At 41.8% G+C, this 24,377-nt stretch overlaps 1 protein-coding gene and 1 long non-coding RNA gene across 6 annotated transcripts; one reads left to right on the top strand and one right to left on the bottom strand.

Moving 5' to 3' along the window:
• Nucleotides 1-246: 246 nt before the first annotated feature.
• On the bottom strand, nucleotides 247-13,358 carry LOC132438137 (uncharacterized). The gene is made up of 3 exons (XR_009522154.1): nucleotides 13,244-13,358; nucleotides 1,614-1,638; nucleotides 247-653 (listed from the first exon to the last, which is right to left on the bottom strand). It is a non-coding gene; the product is annotated as an uncharacterized lncRNA (long non-coding RNA).
• On the top strand, nucleotides 13,090-24,207 carry TMEM219 (transmembrane protein 219). 5 transcript variants are annotated; one of them, XM_060032055.1, is made up of 6 exons: nucleotides 13,090-13,210; nucleotides 14,504-14,702; nucleotides 14,796-14,985; nucleotides 21,229-21,458; nucleotides 22,901-23,070; nucleotides 24,108-24,207. In XM_060032055.1, the coding sequence occupies exons 2-5, from the start codon at nucleotides 14,538-14,540 to the stop codon at nucleotides 23,036-23,038; spliced, it is 723 nt and encodes a 240-aa protein (XP_059888038.1). In that variant the 5' UTR covers nucleotides 13,090-13,210; nucleotides 14,504-14,537; the 3' UTR covers nucleotides 23,039-23,070; nucleotides 24,108-24,207. The 5 variants fall into 5 exon arrangements, with proteins under 5 accessions (XP_059888038.1, XP_059888037.1, XP_059888035.1 ...); XM_060032054.1 differs by having other exon boundaries at nucleotides 13,115-13,210; nucleotides 14,501-14,702; XM_060032052.1 differs by lacking the exon at nucleotides 13,090-13,210 and adding an exon at nucleotides 13,352-13,459 and having other exon boundaries at nucleotides 14,501-14,702.
• Nucleotides 24,208-24,377: the final 170 nt, after the last annotated feature.

Genomic DNA, 24,377 nt, shown 5'->3' with positions numbered 1-24,377 from the left:
GATTTACTTGTCTATCTTTCTCACTACAGTAGAAGCTTTATGAGGTCTGGAGCATTATCTAACTCATTCGCCATTATAAGCCCAGTACCAGACACAAAGAGTTGCTCTGTAAATATTTGCTGAATGAATATGGGTGGAAAAGGAGAGAAGGATGATTTTTTTTTAATAGGAATGTAGTTTTTTTTTTAACATTTAAAAATATTTATTTCTTTTTATTTCTTTTATTTTTTTGGCTGTGTTGGGTCTTCGTTGCTGCGTGCAGGTTTTCTCTAGTTGCGGCGAGCAGGGGCTACTCTTCGTTGCAGTGCACAGGCTTCTCATTGCGGTGGCTTCTCTTGTTGTGGAGCATGGGCTCTTCTCTTGTTGTGCATGGGCTTCAGTAGTTGCAGCATGCAGGCTCAGTAGTTGCGGCATGCGGGCTCTAGAGCGCAGACTCAGTAGTTGTGGTGCACGGACTTAGTTGCTCCGCGACATGTGGGATCTCCCCAGACCAGGGCTCGAACCCGTGTCCCCTGCGTTGGCAGGCAGATTCTTGACCACCGCACCACCAGGAAAGCCCGAGAAGGATGACTGAGGAAGCAGTGAGAGATGAGAGGGGATCTGGAGCACAGTGGAGGGGTTGGCTTTGGGCTGGAGGAGGGACACATCTTCCTCTGTGAACAGAGACAAGGAGGAAAGTTTGGACAGGTATGCAGGGTATGTAGGGTGAGGGGGTGTGTGACAAGTGTAGATGATACAGGATTTCATAAGTGATGGCCTCTTTCTGGTAAGATCATCTGCTGACAGTTCAGATGGACGTTTCAGAGGTTGGAAAAAGGATTTGAGGAGAGTGGGAGAGATTTAGAACAGTTGCTGGGGGGAATGGGAGAGAGAATTCACCAACATTTTTAGAATACCATGTGCCAGGTACTGTATTGAGTGTTGAGGTTATAGAGATGAGGAGGATGTGACACAGTCTTTGCCTTTCAGGAATTCACAACCCAAAGGAGATAGATTTTCTACAAGAAAGTTAAAATGCAAGGTGCCGTGTACTGTAATGGAAGGAGTGTTGTGGAAGCATGATGGGGGTGGAGGCTCAATTCTGAGGGTGGAGGAAAAACATCACAGTGGCTGTGACCTTTGAGGTTGGTTTGAAGAAAGAGAAACTGTGTACAAGGTAGAAGTAAGTGTGTTCCATGGAGAGTACAGTGCTAGCCTAAACTATGGCGGTGTGGAATAGCTAGAAGCGCAAGATGTTTATGTGGCTGGAGTGAAAAATGGAAAGATGATGCTGGGTGGTTGAGGGTAGGTTGTGAAGGATGTCCCAGGAGGTGGAACTTTCTCCTGGAGTCAGCAGAGGTCTTTAGGAGGGCAGCGGAATCTTGAGATTGCTTTTTTAGAAAGCTAATTGAGTAGGCAATGTGCGTGATGTATTGAAGGGAGGAGAAACTGGAGGCAGTGAGAAGGGTTAGGAGATAGCTGCAGTAGTCCTGATGAGAGATGAGAGCCTGAAACAATCAAAGGCAGTAGGCATGGAGAGAAGGGGAAGGGTACCAGAGACAATTCTGATGGTGGGTGGAATGGGTGGGGTAAAGGGAGAGGGTGGAGTCAAGGCTGACTCATAGGTTTCTTACCTGGGAGACTGGGTCGATGGTTCTCCTGTTACCTCAGATGAAGATGCAGTAAAAGGAGTATATATTAAGGAAAAGTAATAAGCTCAGTTTTTTTAATAGTGGCAAAATACACTTAATATACAATTTACCATTTTAAAGAGTACAATTCAGTGGCATTAAGTACATTCACAGTGGTGTGCAATTATCACAGCTATCTAGTTCCAACATATTTTCATCACCCCAAAGGAAACCCTGAACCCATTAAGCAGTTATTTCCTAGTCTCCTTTCTGCCCATCCCCTGGCAACTACCAATCTGCTTTCTGTCTCTATGGATTTGCCATTTCTGGATATTTCATATAAATGAAATAATACAATATGTGCACTTTTGTGTCTGGCCTCTTTCACTTAGCATAATGTTTTCAGGGTTCATCCATGTTGTAGCATGTGTCGGTGTTTCATTTTTTTCCTCCAGTTTTTTACTGTGGTAAAATACACAGAATATAAAATTTACCATTTTAACCATCTTTAAGTACACAATTCAGTGGCATTAAGTACATTCACATTGTGCAGCTATCACCACAATCCATCTCTAGAACTTAATCAAGGACTTGAACAAGAAACAGACACAGAAGGACTTGGAGTGTACGTTGCTGCTATGGCGGGAGCTCTGGGCCAGACAGCTGCCCTAATGTATTTTGTTTTTGTTTTTTTTGGCTGTGCTCTGTGGCATTTGGGATCTTAGTTCCCCGACCAGAGATCAAACCCGTGTCCCCTGCATTGGAAGCGTGAAGTCTTACCAGTGGACTGCCAGGGAAGTCCCATGCCCTCATATATTTTGGGGTTCTGTCGATAGGTGTGTATAAAGTTTATAATTGTTATATCTTCTTGATTAATTGACACTTTCATCAATATATAATGTTCTTCTTTGTGTCTTGAAACAATTTTTGACTTAAAGTTTATTTTGTCTGATGTTAGCATAGCCATCCCTGGCTCTCTTTTGGTTACTATTTGTATGGAATATCTTTTTCTATCCTTTTACTTTCAACTTGTTTGTGTCTTTGAATCTAAAATGAGTCTCCTGTAAATAGCATATAGATTTTTTCTTTTTTTAAATCCATTCTGCCAATCTCTGCCTTTTGACTGGACAGTTTAATCCTTTTACATTTAAAGTAATTACTGATAAGGAAGAACTTACTTCTGCCATTTTGTTATTTGTTTTCTGTATATCTTTTTTGTTCTTCATTTCCTCCATTACTACCTTCTTTTATGTTTATTTGATTTTTTTTTAGTAATGTACCATTTTCATTCCCTTTTCATTTCCTTTTCTGTATATTTTATAATCATTTTCTTAGTGGTTACCCTCAGAATTACAATGAGCATCTTAGACTTATAACAACCTAGTTTGAATTAATACAGCTTAGCTTCATACCATACAAAAATTCTGCTCCTATACAGCTCTGACCCTCTCCCTTTATATTGTTATTTTCACAGATTATATCTTTATACATTGTGTGTCAGTTAACAGATTTATAATTATCATTTTATGCATTTGTCTTATAAGTCATATAGGAAAAAATGAGGAGTTACAAAGCCAATTATACTGACTTTTATATTTACCTGTGTCGTTACCTTTACCAGTATTCTTTATTTCTTTGTATAGCTTCAAGTAACTATTTAGTGTCCTTTCATTTCAGCCTGAAGGACTCCCTTTAGCATTTGTAGGGCAAGTCTGAACTGTAGTAGTGAACTTTTGGTTATGTGGGACTCTTTAATTTCTCCTTTATTCTTTTTTTTTTTTTTAGGCTACGCTGGGTCTTAGTTGTGGCATGCGGACTCGTAGTTGCAGCATGCATGTGGGATCTAGTTCCCCTACCAGGGATCAGACCCGGGTCCCCTGCATTGGGAGTGCAGATTCTTACCCACTGGACCACCAGGGAAGTCCCTCCTTTATTCTTGAAGGACAGTTTTGCAAGATATAGAATTCTTAGTTGACAGTTTTTTTCTTTCTGCATTTTAAGTATGTCATCCCACTGATTTCTGACTACCATGTTTTCTGATGAGCAATTGGCTATTAATCTATTGAAGATCCCTTGTACATTACAAGTTGCTTCTCTTCTGTTGTTTTCCGTATTTTCTCTTTAGCTTTGGCCTTGGACAGCTTGATTATAACGTGTCTGTGTGGATCTATGAGTTTATCCTACTTGGAGTTCATGAAGCTTCTTGGGTGCCTATATATAAAAATAAAATTTGGGAAATTTTCAACTACTCTTTCTTCAGATATTCTTTCTGCCCTTTTTTCTCTCTCGTCTCCATGTAGGATTCCCATTACTTTCATATTGGTATTATTGATGGTGTCCCACAAGTTTCTCAGGCTTTCTTTATTTTCATTCATTCTTTTTTCTTTATGCTCCTCAGATTGAATAATTTCATTTGACCTATCTTCAAGTTCACTGATTCTATCTTCTGTCTGCTCACATCTTCTGTTGAACTGCTCTAATGAATTTTTCATTTTAGTATTTCCTGACGCTTTGACATTTGGGGTCTTGCTGACCTGGAAGATACTGCACCTCCGAGGGCTAGCCAGTTCCTAGAGAGAGTAAAGGACTCATCTGCAAGTGTGTCTTTCATATGCAAATCAACCAAACCAAAGCCTATACCCCCAACCACCTCCTTTATCAAACCTCTTACACTCTAGGCCACTATCCCTCTGTCCTAATCACCCCAGGGCCAGATACCAGAGAACAGGGACAGCTCCAACACCCAAGAACCCAGTGAAGTTAATCAAACTAACCAATCCAGAGTATGCTTACCCTGCTTCATCCATTCCTTCTCATGTTTCCACAAAATGTGGGGCTCTTGCCCCACATTTTCTTCCCACTCCCACTGCCTCCTGACTGACCCTGGTGCTTCCCCATGTTGCCCTGTGTGGTGTGCTTTGCCTTTTGCTTCTAGGTATCTCTGAGTATAAAAACTTCTCCTTTCATGACATTAATTTCTGTGTCTGTTGTCTTATCATACCCAACTAAAACAAATTCTGTGTACATTTTAAAACATCATTGTACTTTTTAAAAACATTATTGTACTTTTCAGTTCCTAAGTTTCTATTTAGTTCTTTTTTTTAATAATTTCTACCTCTTTATTGATATTCTCTATTTGTTGAGACATTGTTCTCCTGGTTTCCTTTAGTTCTTTGTCCATGTCTTTAGCTTGTTGAGCACATTATAGACAGTTGATTTAAAGTCTTTGTCTAGTAAGTCCAGAATCTGTGCTTCCCAGGGACAGTTTCTATTACTTTCTTTTTCCTGTGAATGGTCTGTATTTTATTGTTTCTTTGCATGCTTTCTAATTTTTGGCTGAAAACTGAACATTTTGAAATTATGTTGTGGAGAAAAGGGAGAGAAAAGGAGAAGAAAAGGGGGTGGGGAAGAGAGGAGAGGAAAAGAAAAAATACTTTCCAGGTCTTTGCAGATTGTCTCTGTGTCAGTGCACTCCTTCAACACTTAGCCAGGCCATTTACAGCTCTGCCTTAGCCTTCACTTCCTGCTGTGCTGAACCTAAAGACCAGCCAGAGGTGAAAGCTATGGTCTTCTCAGGCATTTTCTGAGCATGCATCCTGTCCTGGATGTGGGAGCTTTTCAAAGCCCTATTTACCAAAGATCCTCATTTCCCTTTTTTTTTTTCCTCTCTGGAGTTTTGTATGTCTCTTGTTTGTCTCACCTGTTCTCTTTTGTCTTGGATGGCATTGGCTTGTTCATTTGGCTTTTAATGTTTTCTAGGAATATTCTCCATGAAGGTATGTCTCTGCCGTGAGAGTGTTCTGAGTTAGGCAAAACAGGTGCATCAGTCCTTCAGGGAACCCATGGGTAGGTCAGAACAAACAAACATAATTCCTGGGAACAAGATTCACTCGGTTGTCTCTGGGGCCAGATACCCACACCAGGAACACAGGCTTCTGTCTTTAAGACTGCCACTGTGCCAGGAGGGAAGTGGAGCAAAGCTAACATTAAAACACCACAAAGCTATCCTACCCTGTTTCTGTGACCTTTCTCTTGATTAAGCATTCACTTAGTTGTTAAAAACCTTTTTTTTTTTTTTTGTGGTACATGGGCCTCTCACTGTTGTGGCCTCTCCCGTTGCGGAGCACAGGCTCCGGACGCGCAGGCTCAGTGGCCATGGCTCACGGGCCTAGGCGCTCCACGGCATGTGGGAATCTTCCCGGACCGGGGCACGAACCCATATCCCCTGCATCGGCAGGTGGACTGTCAACCACTGCGCCACCAGGGAAGCCCTGTTATAAACCTTTGACTATCTCCCAGAGTTCTGATATGTTCATTCTGACAGTTTTTCCCAGGGTTTTTTGGTAATTCTGGGGAGGTATAGGCTACTAGAGGTACCTACTCTGTCCTTTTCACTGATGTCACTCCCTGAGTTCAGTTTTGAACATGCTAAGTGAGGTGCCTAGATGACACCAAGTGTAAACAAAGATATAAATTCCTCAGGCTAGAGATGTTTGTTACATTCACTACTGGATCCCCAGCACTTAGAACAGTCCATGGCACACAGTGGGTACCCAACAAACGTATGTTGAGTGAATGGAGCTTTATAGTAAAAATATGAAAATATGGACATTAAACTTCAATGTATGGCTTAGAGATAGGGATTTTTGAATCATTAGTGTATAGCATCATCATACACTAATCATACACTAACTGAAGCCATTGATGAAAAAGAAGTTTTTATTAAGTTCAAATTACATTAGTAACAAATAAATTCCTTTTTAGGACAAAGCAAAATTACTACTGCCACCTACCTCTCTAAAGTTAGTGACTGGCCCTGTTTGTCCTTCTAGACAATTTAATATCTTTTTTTTTTTTTTTTTTTTTTACCAACTAAGATATACAAATGACAAATAAGCACGTGAAAAGCGTTCAATACCATTAGTCATTAGGGAAATGCAAATAAAAACCACAATGAGATACCACCTCCAAAGCACTAGGGTGGCTATTATCAAAAAGATAATAACATATTGGTAAGAATGTGGAGAAATTGGAACCCTTGTGTATTGCTGGCGGGAATGTAAAATGGTGCAGCTGCTGTGGGAAACAGTTTGGCAGTTCCTCAAAGAGTTAAACATAGGATTACCATATAACCAAGCAATTCCACTCCCAGTCATATAAAGATTTGAAAACAAGGGCTCAAACAGACGCCTGTACACCAGTGTTTGTAACAGAATTATTCACAATAGCCAAAATGTGGAAAAAATTTAAGTGTCCACCAACACATGAATGAATAAAGAAAATGTAGTGTGTATCTGCAATGAAATATTATTCAGCCTTAAAAAGGAAAGAAATTCTTACACATGCTATAAATGGATGAACCTTGAAGACATGATGCTAAGTGAAATAAGCCAGACACAAAAAGACAAATATTATGATTCCACTTATATGAAATATCTAGAATAGGCAATTCATAAAGATAGAAAGTAAATAAGAGGTTATTAGGGTCTGGGTCAGGGGGGATATTATTGCTTAATGGTTACCTAATTTCTGGTTGGGGTGATAAAAAAGTTTTGGAAATAAATTGTAGTGGTGGTTGCACAACATTATGAATGTAACCGATTCCACTGAATTGTACACTTCAAAATGGTTAAAATGGCAAATTTTATGTTATATATATTTTAACACACACACACACAACCTAAAGGAGAAAAAGAAACAGGTCCTCCTTTAAGGAAACTTACAACCTAGTAAGAGAATTTGAACATTTTAAGGAAAAAAATTAAAGATTTGGTGATAGAATCAGAATAGTGATGGCCTTTGGACAGAGAAGGTAAGGAGTGAAGGAGAATGAGGGAAGTTCTTGGAGTGATGCAAGTGTTTTATATATTGATTGAGGTGTTTTAATGGGCATTACATTTGTTAAAATTTATGAAATTTTACACTTAAGATCTGTGCATTTCACACTATGTAAATTTTACCTCAGGGGGACAACACATCAGTTACTACTAATCTCTTGACTATTAATATATATTGCAGTTATTTTCTCCCACTTCTCAGTTACATGTTGTTTTTTTTTATCATATAGAAGTTTTAAATTTTAAACAGTTAAGTTTATCAATTTTTTCATGTATGGTTTCTGTATATATGTGTCCTGCTTGAGAAAGTATCTCTTATCCCAGGCTTATAGACATGTTTTCCTTTTTTCCCCAATATTTTTATTATGTGTGTGTGTGTGTATGTGTGTGTGTGTGTGTGTGTGTGTGTGTGTGTATGTATTACATGTAGCTATTGACTAGCTGGAGACCATTGGCAAGTTTCCTAACATTGCTAAGCCTTGGTTTTTTCATCTGTAAAGTAGGGATAATATTTTGTTATTGGCATGGTTGAACGAGGTAACATTTAAAGGCCATTAAATGCTTGACCCATTTAGAAGTTGTTCAGTAGTGGGTAGCTATTGTTATTATATGTTATGTGATTATATATCTATTACAATATTAGACATTTTATCATAATTTTTTTGTGTGTGTGCCTCTTTCACTAAGGCATTTCATTGGTAGGAAATATGGCTTCCCTTAGTACCTAACCAAGTGCCTGGCAGTTAGCAAGTGTTCAGATATTTATTGAATGACTGAATTGGTTGATTGAATGGATGAAACCAAGTCATAAACGGAGAAAGCAGTAATGTTATCAAGCAATTCTGATATGAAACTAAACACAAAACTGAGGTTTAACTAGGGTAGAAGGAACGTTATTAAGTATCTAGGGGCTCTTGTCCCAGGATGAGCTCCAAGAGGACTGAGGTTCCACTGATTTAAACTGCATGCAAATGTTTAGATGAAAGTGCATTTTTCCAGGGAGAGGGTCCAGAAGCAGATTATAGTTCCAGGAGGCCAGGGATCCTGAATACTTTGTTCACCATTGTATTCCTAGCTCACAGAATAGAGCCTGGCAGCTCACAGATGTTTATTGAATGAATATCTGGCTGACTAAATGAAAAGCTTTCATTGGAGTCTCAAAAGGGTCTTTAGTTCCCCCAAATTTTAAGACAATAATTTGGAAGGAAAAAAATCAAACAGATCCCTTAGAGAAGCTTTATCTGGGCCAGAGCTCTGAGAGGAATTTATCACTGTGGAGTGATTGAGGAATCCCTCCTGTGATTCCTTTCAAGGAACTGGTTGACTCCCTTATCCATCAGCTTTCTGATTCTCACATGATAGGCTGTAGTCAAGCTTGAATCATAAGCCAACTTCTGCCACCTACTATCTGTGTGACCTTGGTTATATTAAACATGTCTAGGACCAGGTTTCCACAATAACATCCTTTGAGGGCCTGCTGAGTGGATTAACTCAGAATGTTGGTGTAATGCTGGAGCATTATAGTGCACAACCAATTTTTGTGTCTTCACCTGCTCTCCTCCAACTTTCTTTTTTTTTTAAATACATAAGACATTTGTTCACATCCATTTACCCTGATTCCCAGACCTCGAGGCAGTTTCTTGCTCTAACCAGTCTGCCTCTACCAGTCCATAGGATTTGTTTGGTTTGGCAAGTAAATATCAATTACTGTCATTTATGGAAACTGCTGTCCAAATACGCCTAATTACTCTGTAGCACAAGAATAATGGGGGGAAATCATTTCTTGACTTCCTATTGTATACTAGCACTACTGGGCACTTTCATGTCTTATCTTACCCTACAAATTAGACTTGTCATTAAGTACAAGCATTAACAAAATATTTGCTATTTGGATAGTAATTTTGTACATAGACCATAGAAGGCACTAAAAAAATAACTGTTGACCAAATAAACTTTCTTTTACATTTTAACCTAAACTTCACAAACATTTAAGCATGGGCAGACATGCTCCCAACCATAAAATGAGACTGCAAATGGGTGAGTTCTCAGGGAAACTGGCTTGTATGAAGCTGTTTTTAGTAGATTAATCAACAAATATTTACTGAGTGAATACTCTGTGCTCAAACTATGAAAAAACCTGGGGCTTGTGGGAACATAGTACTCCAGGAGCTGAGTTGCAGGTGGGGAGACTAGATCAAGACTGGGGAAAGTTTACCTAGTTGGCCCAGACTGGGATGGACATGACTGAGAGTGAATGGGCAGAGACTTTTGTAGGTTTTCAGGAGAGATCTCTTGGCAGGGCTGACAAAGGAGGATTTAGTGGGAAAGGACTGGATTCAGTGTTGGGACACTTGGGCTCTAGTTCTGGATGAGGCTTAACTGGCTGGGAGACTTGGGGCAAGTCCCTTAACTTCTCCAGACATCAGTTTAGCATCTGGAAAATAAAGGAGGGTGGTGGTATTGTTGAACTTGTTCAGTTATTAAGTGCCTTCCAATTCCTAGATTCTAAAATTCTGACAGCCACACTTATTTTTCCTTTGAGAAGAAAATACTTCCTACACTTGGAATTGCAACAATCAATGGCATTTATAAAACACCCACTATATCCTAGAAGACTGTGCCATAAATCCCCCCCAGGTTTTTTTTTAATTAATTTATTTTTGGCTGTGTTGGGTCTTCGTTGCTGCATACGGGCCCTCTCTGGTTGCAGCGAGCGAGGGCCACTCTTCGTTGCAGTGCGCGAGCTTCTCATTGCAGTGGCTTCTCTCATTATGGAGCATGGGCTCTAGGCGTGTGGGCTTCAGTAGTTGCAGCACGTGGGCTCAGTAATTGTGGCTCGCAGGCTTAGTCGCTCCACAGCATGTGGGATCTTCCCAGACCAGGGTTCGAACCTGTGTCCCCTGCATTGGCAGGCGGATTCTTAACCAACTGCGCCACCAGGGAAGTCCCCCCCGCCCAAGGTTTTTTAATCATTATTTTTAATTATGGCAAAATACACATAAAGTTTACCATCTTAATCATTTTTAAGTGTATAGTTCAGTAGTGTTAAGTACATTCACCTTGTTGTGCAGTGGTCCCCACCATCCATCTCCAGAATGCTTTTCATCTTGCAAAACTCAAACTCTGGACCCATCAAACAATAACTCCCTATTCCCCTTTCCCCCCACCACTCTATTTTCTGTCTCTATGAATCTGACTACTTTTTGTACCTCATATAAGTGGAATCATGCAATGTTTGTCTTTTTGTGAGTGGCTTATTTCACTTAGCATCATCTCCTCAAGATTCATCCATGTTGTACCATGTGTCAGAATGCCCTTCCTTTTGTAAGGCTGAATAATATTCCATTTTATGTATATATCATATATTTTTATCTGTTCATCTGTCGATGGACACGTGGGTTGCTTCCACCTTTTATGTCTTTTGAATAATGCTGCTATGAACATGGTATACAAATATCTTTTGGAGACCTTACTTTCAATTTTAGGGGGTATATGCCCCAAAGTGGAATTGCTTGATAATATGGTAATTCTATTTAAAAATTTTCAAAGATACACTGGTCTGTTTTCCATAGTAGATGTACCATTTTGCATTCCCACCCACAATGCACAAGGGTTCCACTTTCTCCACATCCTTGTCAACATTTGTTATTTTCCTTTTCTTTTTTTTTTTTTTTTGATAGTAGCCATCCTAATAGCTATGAAGTGGTATCTAATTGTGGTTTTGATTTGCATTTCCCTAATGATTAGTAATGTTGGGAATCTTGTTATGTGTTGTCATTTGTATATCTTCTTTGGAGAGATGTCTGTTCAAGTCCTTTGCCGGTTTTTTTAAAATTAATTAATTTATTTATTTATTTATTTTGGCTGAGTTGAGTCTTTGTTGTTGTGCATGGGCTTTCTCTAGTTGCGGCGAGCGGGGGCTACTCTTTGTTGTGCTGTGCGGGCTTCTCATTGTGGTAGCTTCTCCTGTTGCAGAGCATGGGCTCTAGGCATGCGGGCTTCAGTAGTTGAGGCTCACGGGCTCTAGAGCGCAGGCTCGACTATTGTGGTGCACAGGCTTAGTTGCTCCGCGGCATGTGGGATCTTCCCCGACCAGGGCTCGAACCTGTGTCCCCTGCATTGGCAGGAGGATTCTTAACAGCTGCACCACCAAGAAGCCCCTTTGCCCGTTTTTTTTGTTTGTTTGTTTTATTTATTTATTTATTTTTTTGGTACACGGGCCTCCCACTGTCATGGCCTCTCCCGTTGCGGAGCACAGGCTCCGGATGCACAGGCTCAGCGGCCATGGCTCACGGGCCCAGCCGCTCCGCGGCACGTGGGATCCTCCCGGACCGGGGCACGAACCCGTGTCCCCTGCATCGGCAGGCGGACTCTCAACCACTGCGCCACCAGGGAAGCCCCTGCCCGTTTTTTAATCAAGTTGGTTTTGCTGTTGTTGTTGAGTCGTAGGAGTTCTTTATATATTCTAGATATTAACTCCTTAGCAGATTCACAGTTTGCAAATATTTCCTCCCATTCCATGGATAGCCTTTTCACTCTGTTGCGTCTTTTCATGCACAGAAGTTTTAAACTTTGATGTAGTCCAGTTTATCTATTTTTTTCTTTTGCTGTCTGTGCTTTTGGTGTCATATTCAAGAAATCATTGCCAAATCCAACATCATGAAGCTTTCCCATGTTTCTTTCTAACAGTTGTATAGTTTCAGCTCTTACATTTAGTTCTTCCATGAATTTGGGGGTTTTTTTTGTTTGGTTGTTTTTTTGGCCATGCGGCATTTAGGATCTTAGTTCCCTGACCAGGGATGGAACTGGTGCCCCCAGCAGTGGAAGCCAGGAATCTTACCCACTGGACCGCCAGGGAAGTCCCCTTCCGTGCATTTGGAATTAACTTTTGCATAGGGTGTAAAGTAAGAGTTTAATAACTTCATTCTTTTGCACGTGGATATCCAGTTTTCCTAACACCATTTGTTGCAAAGACAAGCTTTTCTCCACTGAATTGTCTTGGCACCCTTGTTGAATATTATTTGACCATATACGAGAGGATTTTGGGTGGTTGTACAGAAGGATATGGTCTCTGCTTTAAGAAAGCCTCAGTAGAATTGAATACTCAGATTATGTTTCAAACAGCATTTTTCCAGTGCTGGTTGTGTGCTCACTGGGTTCATGTTTTCCCACACTTTACCTCTTAATCTTCCTATCCAACAAGTGAGATAGATAAGATGATCCCCTTTAACAAAGGAGTAAACTCAGTCCCCAGAAAAGCACGGTTATGTCTTATGTAGGGGCAGGGACAGAGTCAGGATTTGAACCCAAAGTTCTTGGCTCCACGTGTCCTGCTATTTCAGGTTAAGATGGACCTCGTGTTCTCATCTCTAAAATGCGGGCAGAAGTGAAATGAGAGGTCTCTATTGAGCAGCCTTGCAGCTGTAGGATCTATGCAGATCTATGTAGGATCCTGGCAGCTATGCATTAAGGAGTCGCCAAAAGCCAGGGACCAAGCGTGAGGTGTACACGTTAAACACTATTAGACTGCAGAGAAGAACGGAACTCAAACCCCAAGGCCAGCCCGGAAGGCCAGAGTCCTAGGACCGGAGCCCCGCCCCCGGGCGGACCCCAAGTCCTTACCCGGAACCAGGGCGCGGCTGGGCTGTGCTACTGGTGCGGGTGAGAGACGAGCAAAAGAAAATTGCCTGCGACGAGAGTCTCGTTGAAATGCCCCAATGGTCTCTCCGGATGGAGAGTTAACAGTTTCACAACGTCTCTAGGGTTAGTTCCCTTGCCTCTCTCCCTTTTACTCACCTCCCGCTGTGTTATTTTTCCCCTTCGGCCCTGCGTTGGATGTCCTCTTGGTACGCCCCCACCCTGACCAGGAGGGGCGAGGCGGCCGCTCGCGTGGGCACTGCGCATGCGAATCTCGCAGACTGAGGGTGGGGTGGGTGGGAGTACGGACCCCGCCCCTTCGCGACTCCTCGCGTGACGTCGCGGGGGGCGCCGGCCTCCGCCCGGCTGCGAGCGGTGAGAGCGAGCGGCGGGCTGACTCGACGCTGCTACAGCGGGAAGGGATATGGGTGTTGAGTTTCTGCTGGAGGGGCTTTGCGGGGGAGGGGAGGCCTAGGTGCACCAACAGCCGCCGACCTTCAGGCTCTACCCTCCTCCTTCCTACCTTTTACCCCTTTACAGATGTTGCGGGACGGGAGGCAGGGCCAGGGCTGTGCGTTTGTGACACCTGCATTTCCCTGGAGCCTTCCTTCTCTCCCATCCCATATGTTTATCTTGCCTTCCAGATGTTCCTTTTCATCAGGCTCTTGCTTCTCGCCAGGGAAAGCTCACTCCACTTGGAAGCTGGAGACGGGTTTCAGACTTTGGCCCTACCACTCCTTTGTTAAAGTGCCCGAGCCTCAGTTTTCCCCACAGTCTTTTTGCCTTGCTTCATCTGGTTTTGAAGATCAATATGACCCAGAGGAATAGAAAGGAAATGGACATTTGTTCAGTTCCTGCAAGGCCAAGTACTATGCAAACTGTTTTATCTGCTCCATTTAGTCCTCACTACTTGATGTTCTTAGAACTCCCATTTCACAGATTCTTAAGCTCGCAGAGGTTCGCTGATTTTTCTCACATAGCCAGTGAGTGGCAGAGGAGGACTCAAATTGAGTTTACCTCCAAAGTGGAGTGATTTTTCATCAAACGCTTCCCTTGTCTGGGCTATCAGCTGGAACTGTTCTTCAGCCAAACCCTAGCCCCAGAACAGTTGCTTCCTGAATCTCTCCCGTTGAGAATTCTCCTTTTCGAGTTCCTTTTTCCAGTACAGCGTGCTCTGCTCTGCTTCCACCTTGATTACTTCAGAAATGAAATGCAGCAAACATTTATTGAGTGGTGCCTGGAGATGAACACTTGGAGTCAAGAGCCTTGGGTTCTTGTCCTGGCTCTGCCACTAACTGGCTGTGTGGCCTTGGCCAAGTCCCTTGTCTTCTCGGTGCTTTCACTTCCTTTGAGTAAAATGGGTAAGTGCCTTCTTACTGGCAGGCTCTTGTCCAGGTCTCCCTTCCTGTCCTCCAGCAGGCTCTCCCTGGAGGCCCAGACCCCTCTGCTCCCCATGGGCAGCTGCCAGGCAGGGCACAACCTGCATCTCTGCCTGGCCCACCACCCACCTCTGGTCTGTGCCACTTTGATCTTACTGCTTCTTGGCCTTTCTGGCCTGGGCCTTGGTGGCTTCCTCCTCACCCACAAGACTGGCCTGCGCAGCCCTGACATCCCTCAGGTGAGTACTCACCCTCCGGCTCATCCTTCCCCTGCAGGCCAGCTCTTGCTGCTGATCTCCTCTCACCTCTCCCCACCTTCCTTTTGCACACAGGACTGGGTCTCCTTCTTGAGATCTTTTGGCCAGCTGACCCTGTGCCCCATGAATGGGACAGTCAAAGGGAAGTGGCGTGGGTCTCACGTCGTGGGCTTACTGACCACCTTGAACTTCGGAGATGATCAAGACAGGAACAAGACCCAGACGTTCCAAGCCCAGGTCCAGGGTAGTCGTATGGGATTGAAAGGTGAGACCAAGGAGGACTGTGGGGTTGGATATCAGAACATTCAGAGGTGGGCCCTGCCCCTGACCTCACCATCCTGGTGACCTTGGGCACATCTCTGAGCGTTAGTCACTTCTGCTGTAATAGGACTAGATACTTTCAGTGAACACAGTGCCCACTGTGTAGGGTCTCTATAAATGTTTCCTCTCTCCCCTTCCAACTTTGAGGTTCTTTGATTCTATCCTTGGAGGTGTGATGAGATGGGCAAGATTTGACCTGAAGTTTTTTCTCAACCCTCTTCATCCCTTGGGGCTTCTGTTCGAGGCACCTTCTTTTTCCTCAGGGATATCAGAGAAACATGTTCTGTTTATTTAAACTAGTGTCTTTAGTGCCTGTTATGTGCTTAGCACAGCTCTGTGTGCTATGAAGGATACAGAAAAATCAGACATCCTCCATTCCCAAATTGCTTAGAGTCTTCTGGGAAGATGATGAGTGAGAGTGAGTCAGAGGGTGCCATTAATTCCTGTGTGAGATTTGGCCTCAAGTTCCTTATCTAAAAACTGTGGAGATGAAGAAGGAGGAGAGAAAGGTGGAATTCTTAGACTTCTGAGGTCCTTTCCAACATGATTGTTCTAAGATTCTCCTATGAGTCAATAGGTGTATGTGTGTGTAGGCGCACATACGCATATTGCCAGGTGAGGGTAGGTCTCTGTATTGCCAAGTGTACGTGTGCGTGATCAGAGAGCAAGAGAAAAGGAATGTGTCTGATTATATAGACTCAGGACAATTTCTCCTGTTCTTTTTATGTAAAAAACGTAATAGCTTTATTGAGGTAAGACTCACATGCCAGGAAGTACACCTGTTTAAAATGTACAAGTGAATGGCTTTTTTATATTCACAAAAGTGTGCAACCGGCACCACTGTCAATTCTAGACCATTTTCATTACCTGACAAAGAAATCCTGTTCCCATTAGCATGCACTTCCCTTTTTCTCCTAACCTTCCAGCCCTAGGCAATGAGTAACTACTTTCTGTCTCTGCGGATTTGCCTATTCCAGACATTTCATATAATATGTGGTCTTTTGTGACCGGCTTCTTTCACTTAGCATAATGTTTTCAAGGTTCATCCATGTTGTATAATATGTTAGTACTTCATTTATTTTTATTGCTGAAGAGCATTCACTATACACGTATTCCACATTTTATTTATCCGTTCATCAGTTGATTGACATTTGGATTGTTTCCACTTCTTGTCCATTATGAATGATGCTGCTCTGAACACTCATGTACAAGTTATTGCATTACCATATGTTTTCATTTCTTTTGGGTATGTACCTAGGAGTGGAATTTCTGGGTCATATGGTAACTCTGTGTTTAATCTTTTTTTTTTTAATTTATTTATTTATTTTTGGCTGCATTGGGTCTTCGTTGCTGCACGTGGGCTTTCTCTAGTTGCAGCGAGCAGGGACTACTCTTCATTGTGGTGCGCGGGCTTCTCATTGCGGTGGCTTCTCTTGTTGAGGAGCACGGGCTCTAGGCACGCAGGCTCAGTAGTTGTGGCGCATGGGCTTAGTTACTCTGAGGCATGGGGGATCTTCCCGGACCAGGGATCGAACTTGTGTTGCATTGGCAGGCAGATTCTTAACCACTGTGCCACCAGGGAAGTCCCTATGTTTAATCTTTTGAGGAACTGCCAGACTGTTTTCCAAAGTGGCTGTACCGTTTTATATTCCTACCAGCAGTGTATGAGAGTTCTAATTTCTTCACATCCTCACCAATACTGGTTATTTCCTGTTTTCTTGACTATAGCTGTCCTAGTCAGTGTGAAGTGATACCTAATGAAGGTTCTAATTTGCATTTTCTTTAATTTTATTGAAATATAGTTGATTTACAATGTTGCGTTAATTTCTGCTGTACAGCAAAGTGATTCAGTTATACATATATATATTCTTTTTCATGTTCTTTTTCATTATGGTTTATCACAGAATATTGAATATAGTGCCCTGTGCTATACAGTAGGACCTTATTGTTTATCCATCCTATATATAATATTGTAGTTTGCATCTGCTAATCCCAAACTCCCAATCCTTCCCTCCCCAACCCCCCCTTCCCCTTGGAAACCACAAGTCTGTGCTTTATATCTGTGAGTCTGTTTCTGTTTCGTAAATATGTTCATTTGTGTTGTATTTTAGATTCCACATATAAGTGATATCATATGGTGTTTGTCTTTCTCTTTCTGACTTACTTCACTTAGTATGATAATCTCTAGGTTCATCCATGTTGCTGTAAATGGCATTATTTCATTCTTTTTTATGGCTGAGTAGTATTTAGTTTGTTTCCATGTCTTGGCTATTGTGAATAGTGCTGCTATGAACATAGGGGTGCATGTATCTTTTTGAATTATGGTTTGGCTGGATATATGCTGCCCAGGAGTGGGATTGCTGGGTCATATGGCAACTCTATTTTTAGTTTTTTAAGGACCCTCCATACTGTTTTCCATAGTGGCTGCACCAATTTACATTCCCACCAACAGTGTAGGAGTGTTCCCTTTTCTCCACACCTCCTCCAGCATTTGTTATTTGTAGACTTTTTAATCATGGCTACTCTGAATGGTGTGAGGTGGTAACCACCTCATTGTAGTTTCCATTTACATTTCCCTAATAATTAGCAATGATAAGCATCTTTTGATGTGCATATTGGCCATCTTTATGTCTTCTTTGGAGAAATGTCTATTTAGATCTTCTGCCCATTTTTTGATTGTGTTGTTTGTTTTTTGGTTTGAGTTGTATGAGCTGTTTGTATATTTTGGAAAAAGCCCTTATTGGTTGCATCATTTGATTTGCATTTCCTTGATGACTAATGATATTGAACATTTTTTCATGTGCTTATTGGCCATTTGTATATCTTCTTTGGAGAAATGTATATTCAGAATCTTTGCCCATTTTAAAAATCAAATAATTTTTCTTTTAATTTATTGAGTTTTAGGAGTTTTTTTTTATGCTTTCTAGATCCAGGCCTCTTACCTGATGTATGATTTGCAGATTTTCTCTCCCATTCTCTGCGTTGTCTTTTCACTTTGTTGATGGTGTGCTTTGAAGCACAAACATTTTTAATTTAGATGAAGTCCAGTTTATCTATTTTTTTTGTTGTCATTGCTTGTGATTTTAGTACTATATCTATGAAGACTTTGCCTAACCCAAAGTCACTAAATATAGGTTTTCCTGTATTTTCTTCTAAGAATTTTATAGTTTTAGCTCTTCCAGTTAGGTCTGTGATCCATTTTGAGTTAATTTTTTTGTATATGGTATGAGGATGGAGTCCAGGTTTATTCATTTGCAGGTACTATTCATTTGTCCCAGCACGTTTTGTTGAGAAGACTATTCTTTCCTCATTGAATAGCCTTTGCACTCTTACTGAAAAGCAATCGACCATAGACATATGGGTTTATTTCTGGACTCTCAGTTCTATTCCACTGATCCATGTCTATGCTTATGCTAGTACAACACCGTTTTGATCACTGTAGCTTTGTAGTAAGTTTTGAAATTAGAAAATGTGAATTCTCCAGCTTTGTTCTTTTTTTTTTTTTTTAAGATTGTTTTGGTTATTCCAGATCCCTTGAACTTATATATTAATTTTAGGATCAGCTTGTCAGTTTCTGCTTCTTCACGGTTAGAAACAAAGTAATAACATCAAAGGTTTTTGGACTAAGTAAAAAGTAATCACATATGATTGCATCATCTAATCAGTAATTGTTGAGCACCTACTATGTACCAAGCATGGGGAATACAGAGATCTGGTAAGATGTGGATCCTCACCACAAGTCACTCACAATCTAGCAAGGATACAGATGTGAACAGAAGTAAATACCTTTGAGTGTGTGCAGTAGAACACAAGGTACAGTGAGAGTACTCATAAGTCCATCAAGCAGGGATGGTGAAGACAGGCTTTTCCAAGGATATGGGGCTTGAGCTGAGGCTTGAGGGAGGCTTAGGAATGTGCCCTTCCAGCCAGAGGGAAGAGCATATGCAAAGGCATGCAGATGGGATTATGATGGCACATTTAGGAACTTCCAGGGGTTCAGTTTGACTGGTGCAGGGGAAGGAGTGTAGAATGAGTGGCAGGAGATGGGTCTGAAGAAGCAGGCAGAATCCCATGGAGAGTCCCTTGTGCCAAGCCAAGGTAATTGGGCTTTATCCAGGACATTTGGCTAACTCAAAGAGTTTGATCAGGAAAATAGAATTTTGTTATTATTCTTTTTAAAAGATCATACTCTGTTGGCTGACTGCCGGGAAGGAATGTGTCCAGATGCACAAAGACCAGTTAGGAGGTGGTTGCGATAAAAAGATGACTTATCTGAGCTAAGACAGTGGTGTGAAAGAAGGGGACTGATTTGAGAGAGTCGATAGAAGTGTGGGATGGACAGGATTTGGTGACAGATTCGATCAGGGGAACATAGAAGAAAGGGGAATTCTCTTACAGAATTTTACATGTATGTTTCTCAGTTGCAATTATAGTGTATATACTGATTTGTATTTCTTTTTTCACTTTATGACATCGTGTTTTTTGTATTACTGAATGGCCAGAACATTATTATTTTAACGGATGTAAATTGATCTGTTAATTGGTTAGGCCATCATTTGTTAATGCTTTCTTTATTAATAAACATTTTTATTATTTTCTGGTATTTTTTATGAAAACACAATAAACATTTGGTATACTTTGCACTTTTCTTTTGAATCTTTTTCTTAGGATTAGTTTCTGCAAGTGGTATTACTGAGTCAGAGAGTATGGACCTTTTTTTTAAATACACAAATTCATTTTATTGTGGATTCAGACTACACAGAAGTGTACAAAGCAAATGTAAAAGTCCTCCTTACCTTCTCTGCAGAGTCCACAGTTTGGTGGGCATCCTCTTAGTCCTTCTCTGTCTTCATTTAAAATTGCAACAGGGGACTTCCCTGGTGGCGCAGTGGTTGAGAGTCTGCCTGCCGATGCAGGGGACACAGGTTTGTGCCCCGGTCCGGGAGGATCCCACGTGCCGTGGAGCGGCTGGGCCCGTGAGCCATGGCCGCTGAGCCTGCGCGTCCAGAGCCTGTGCTCCGCAACAGGAGAGGCCACAACAGTGAGAGGCCCGCGTACCGCAAAAAAATAATAATAATAATAAAATAAATAAATAGTAAAATTGCAACAGAAACAGCCAAATTGTCTTCTAAAAGTGTCACCAGTGGAGAGCGCCCATTTCTCCACATTTCAACAACTCTTGTTATTGTCAGTCTTTTTAATTTTTACCAATTTAATGGTCTAAGGAATTACCTGATTGTTTTAAATTTACTTTCTCCTGATTGCTAATGAGGTTGAGCATCCTCTTATAGGTTTATTGGCCATTTTCATGTCTTCGCTGAATTTCCTATTCATATCCTTTACTTATTTTTCTTTTAAGTTATTTGTCTTTATCTTCTGAATTTTTCTAGAAGATCTTTATACATTCTGGATAGTAAACCCTTTTGCCAATTAAGTATGTTATAGGTATTTTCAGCCATTCTGTGACTTTTTTTTTTAACTTATCTTTCATTGTATAGTTTAAGATAAGATAGAACTTATCTTTCATTGCTCTTAGTTTTTAATGAAATTTATTGCTCTTGTCCTCTACTTGGTCTTTTAGGTTTTGTGTCTTTTTTTGGAAGGCCTTTCTTTCCCACTTTAAAGTTAGAAAATATTTGTATTTTGTTTTAATACTTGCTTAGGTTTTTGTTTTGTTTTGTTTTAGTTTATTTGCATAGGTCTTTAATACATCTGGACTTTATAGTGTGAGGCAAGAGTCTGACTTTTTTTTCCCAAATGGAAATTGTCCCAAGGCCATTGACTGAGTAGGCCATCCTTTTCCCACTAATTTGAAATGGTATGTGAACCTTTTAATGGATTTGGGTAGTAGTGGAAAACTGCTTTCTTAAAAAGAACGAACTAGTTTATCCAAATTGACATCAGCAATGTGTATTTACCCCAGTTTTGCTGCAGCTTTCCAAGTATTGGTATGATTGTTTTATTGCTTGTGAGCTAATTTAAATTAATTTTTATTTATATCGGTACACAGCTATTTTCATTTCTCAGTGATGCAAATGATGGTATTAGAGGACTTTACTGAATAGAATCAATGCCAAAATACCTGGTACAGTAGGAAGCCTACATAAGTGACTAGCTATCTAAAGATTGATGACTCCCATCCCACCCTACATTTTCTTCCATCTCCTCCCCTGTGCCTCTCTCATAGGATCTTCTGCAGGAGAGCTGGTCCTCATTACAGCCAGGGTGACCACAGAAAGGACCCCAGGAACCTGCCTGTATTTTAGTGCTGCTCCAGGAATCCTGCCCTCCAGCCAGCCACCCATGTCCTGCTCGGAAGAGGGAGCAGGAAATGCCACCCTGAGCCCTAGGATGGCTGAGGAGTGTGTCAGTGTCTGGAGCCACGAAGGTCTTGTGCTCACCAAGTTGCTCACCTCCGTAAGAGCCTCAGATTGTTGGGGTTTCATAAACTGCCATGCTGAATGCTGTGTCTTGATGGCTTCTGGACGCAATTTTACCTAGTAGAAAAGCACAGGCTTTATAATCCTGCCTCAGGTTCTGTGACCTTGAGCAAGCATGTGGGCCTCTCTGAAACTCAGCTTCCTCAGCTGTAAAATAAAACATGATGCTCTCTCCTAATACCAACAAATAAGGATAAATGAGAATGAATGTAAAGCGCCTGGTACATAATAGAGATTGGATAAATGACAGCTATTACTATTAACAATTGTCTAGATACAATAAAACATGATCTTCACCTCAAAGGAATTCAGAAGCTGTAATAAGAGGCAGAATGGGCTAATTGCTATCACCGGGGTGTGAGCAAAGTGTTATTCAAACAGCGTAAGGACCAATTAACTCTGACTTGAACGTTTATGGAGAGTGCTTCACCAAGAAGGTGGCATTTAAGAAAGGGAATTGTTTACAATAGTTTATACCTTACTAAGTGCTTTCAGTTTCATTACCTCATTTGATCTTAAAATAGCCTTTTTAAGGCTGTTATGAGGTAGCTGTTATTATCTCATTTTACAGATGAGGAAACAGACTTAGAGGGAGTGAATTGCCCCAGGCCACACAACTGGTTAAGTGGCAGAGCCAGGATTGCAACTTACAGACTTCTGACTTCCAAGTCCCAGGCTCATTCTGCTCTGTCAGGATGATGATCCTTGAAGAATGAGGAAGACATGGGCAGGAATGCAGTAGAGGCGGTTCAGGAGAGTGGAGATACATTCCAGGCAAAGGGACCAGCATGAGCACAGGCCTAGGGATTGAAAAGTGTTCAGGCTTCAGGAGCACTCCACGACGAGGGTCTAGGCATGACATAGAAGAAGAGACAAAAGAGATGCAGGGGCCAGGTCATGAGGCACCGTGAGGCCTGGCTAAGATGCTGTGACTTGATACTGCAGGCCATGGGAGTCACTGGTGCTGGGTGGACAAGACTGGCTAAGTGTAGGAGAGAGACCAGTTAGGAGGCTGCTTCATACTGTTCCCTCACATTTGCAAAGACCCTGGTGAGGAGCATGACCTGGGAGCTTGGAATCAGAGACCTTGGTTTCCAGACCTGGCCCTGCTTGCACATTTCAAAGTGTAGACAATAGTGAACTTTCCTATCTCCTGGAGTCATTATAGGGGTTCAGTTTAAATGTTTGGGCAAGAAAGCGGTTTGTAGACCATTGAGACAAATGTTAGCTTGCATGAAAATAAGAATAGAATTTTCCCAATTTTAGTTGCTCCCTGGATGTGGAGAGCCCTCTCCCCCATGGAGGCTTCTCTCTATAGCTCTTGGGCTGGGGATATCTAAGATATCTTCCCAAGGGAAGATTCTCCACAGTCCCTTCTCTCTCCATCATTCCTCCTCCCCTTCCTGTCCCCACCCCTAGGAGGAGCTGGCTCTGTGTGGCTCTAGGCTGCTGGTTTTGGGCTCCTTCCTGCTTCTCTTCTGTGGCCTTCTCTGCTGTCTCACTGCTGTGTGCTTCCACCCACGCCGGGAGTCCCACTGGTCTAGAACCCGGTTCTGAGGGCACTGGCCTAGTTCCCGTCTCGTTCTCAGGTAAGGTTCTCTGATTCAGTCCTGTGGGAATAGGGGATGGGGTGTGAGTGGCAGTTGTAACTGAGACAGAGCTTTTCTTAAACAATATGATTTGGTTTTACTTATTTTTGTACTTTATATATGTGGAATCATACATATTCTTTTGCGACTACTTCTTTCAGTTAACATTCTGATTTTAAGATTCATCCATAGCTGTAGTTCACATCCAAGCTTTTTGGCAACAGCAGTGAATTAAGGGGGTTCAAATTTGATGATGTGTCCTGGATATGAAGCATGTGTGTCTTGCTTTTGTCCTGAAATTCTGCTACCCAGTTTTATGATGCAAATTTTGTAAAATTCATCTTGAACTGCTCAAAAGGATTGATGATGCCCTTTTATTGGACACACACTATGTGCCCAAGCACTTCATATGCACCTGATCTTTTACATTAGCCATCATTGCATTAGAAAAAGTTGATTCTGCTAGCAGGATCTTTGCAGGGACACAGCCTCCAAAGTGGGGGTAGGACATACTGGCTAACTGGTTAGTCCATCAGCTCATTAAGGTTAAAAAAAAAAAAAGTTCTTTAAAAAATCTCACCCTTTCAGTTGAGTCTCATATAATTCGAGAGTCATATATTGTGCACCCAGCTCTTAAACTGTTCTCAGCTTCACCTGGCTGCTGTGCCCTAGGAAATAACTGTGGGGGAAGAGGAAACAGCTCAGACCCAGGGAAGGTGCTGACCAGAGGAGCTGGACCCTCAAGATCAACTTTGCTTATATTGCTTAGGGCTAGGCCTGACTGCTCCAACCACCTACTTGGGTTGGGAAAAGGTGGAACCCTCTTAGCCTTTCTTAGATCTGAGCAGACTGGGAAAGGAAGACTTTCTGGCTCCTGGCAGATCCTGGGATCCTGAGGCCATCTCAGTTGGAATAAGTGCCTGTACCTATCTCTAGTTGTCACTTCCTCTGCTCCTTCCCCAATTTCTGCAGCCATACCAGAGCTTCCTCCAAAGGCCCTCTGACCTGCCCTGTTTTTTTATTTTGTTTCTCTCCAGGTGTGAATCAACTTCTTGGGCCTTGATTCTGAGTTGGAAGAGATATTACAAAAGTGAAGAGCTGGAATGTGGGGGAAATAAAAGGTTTTTTTGCCCAGTGTTTCCCAGGGTGTTTATTGGGGATTGGATTGAGGTGGGAATTTTAAGGTAGAGAGTCTCGGGAGGTTTAGGGGATTTTTCCTTGTTGACTCTTCAGTTTGGGTTGGTATAGGGCATAAGGTTACTGCAGCTCTTGGGTATGGTCATGGAAATGCTTTGACATAAATGCAT

Source organism: Delphinus delphis, chromosome 15 (genome assembly GCF_949987515.2).
Source record: "Delphinus delphis chromosome 15, mDelDel1.2, whole genome shotgun sequence".
NCBI lineage: Eukaryota > Metazoa > Chordata > Mammalia > Artiodactyla > Delphinidae > Delphinus > Delphinus delphis.
This window is presented reverse-complemented; position numbering and strand designations above follow the sequence as displayed.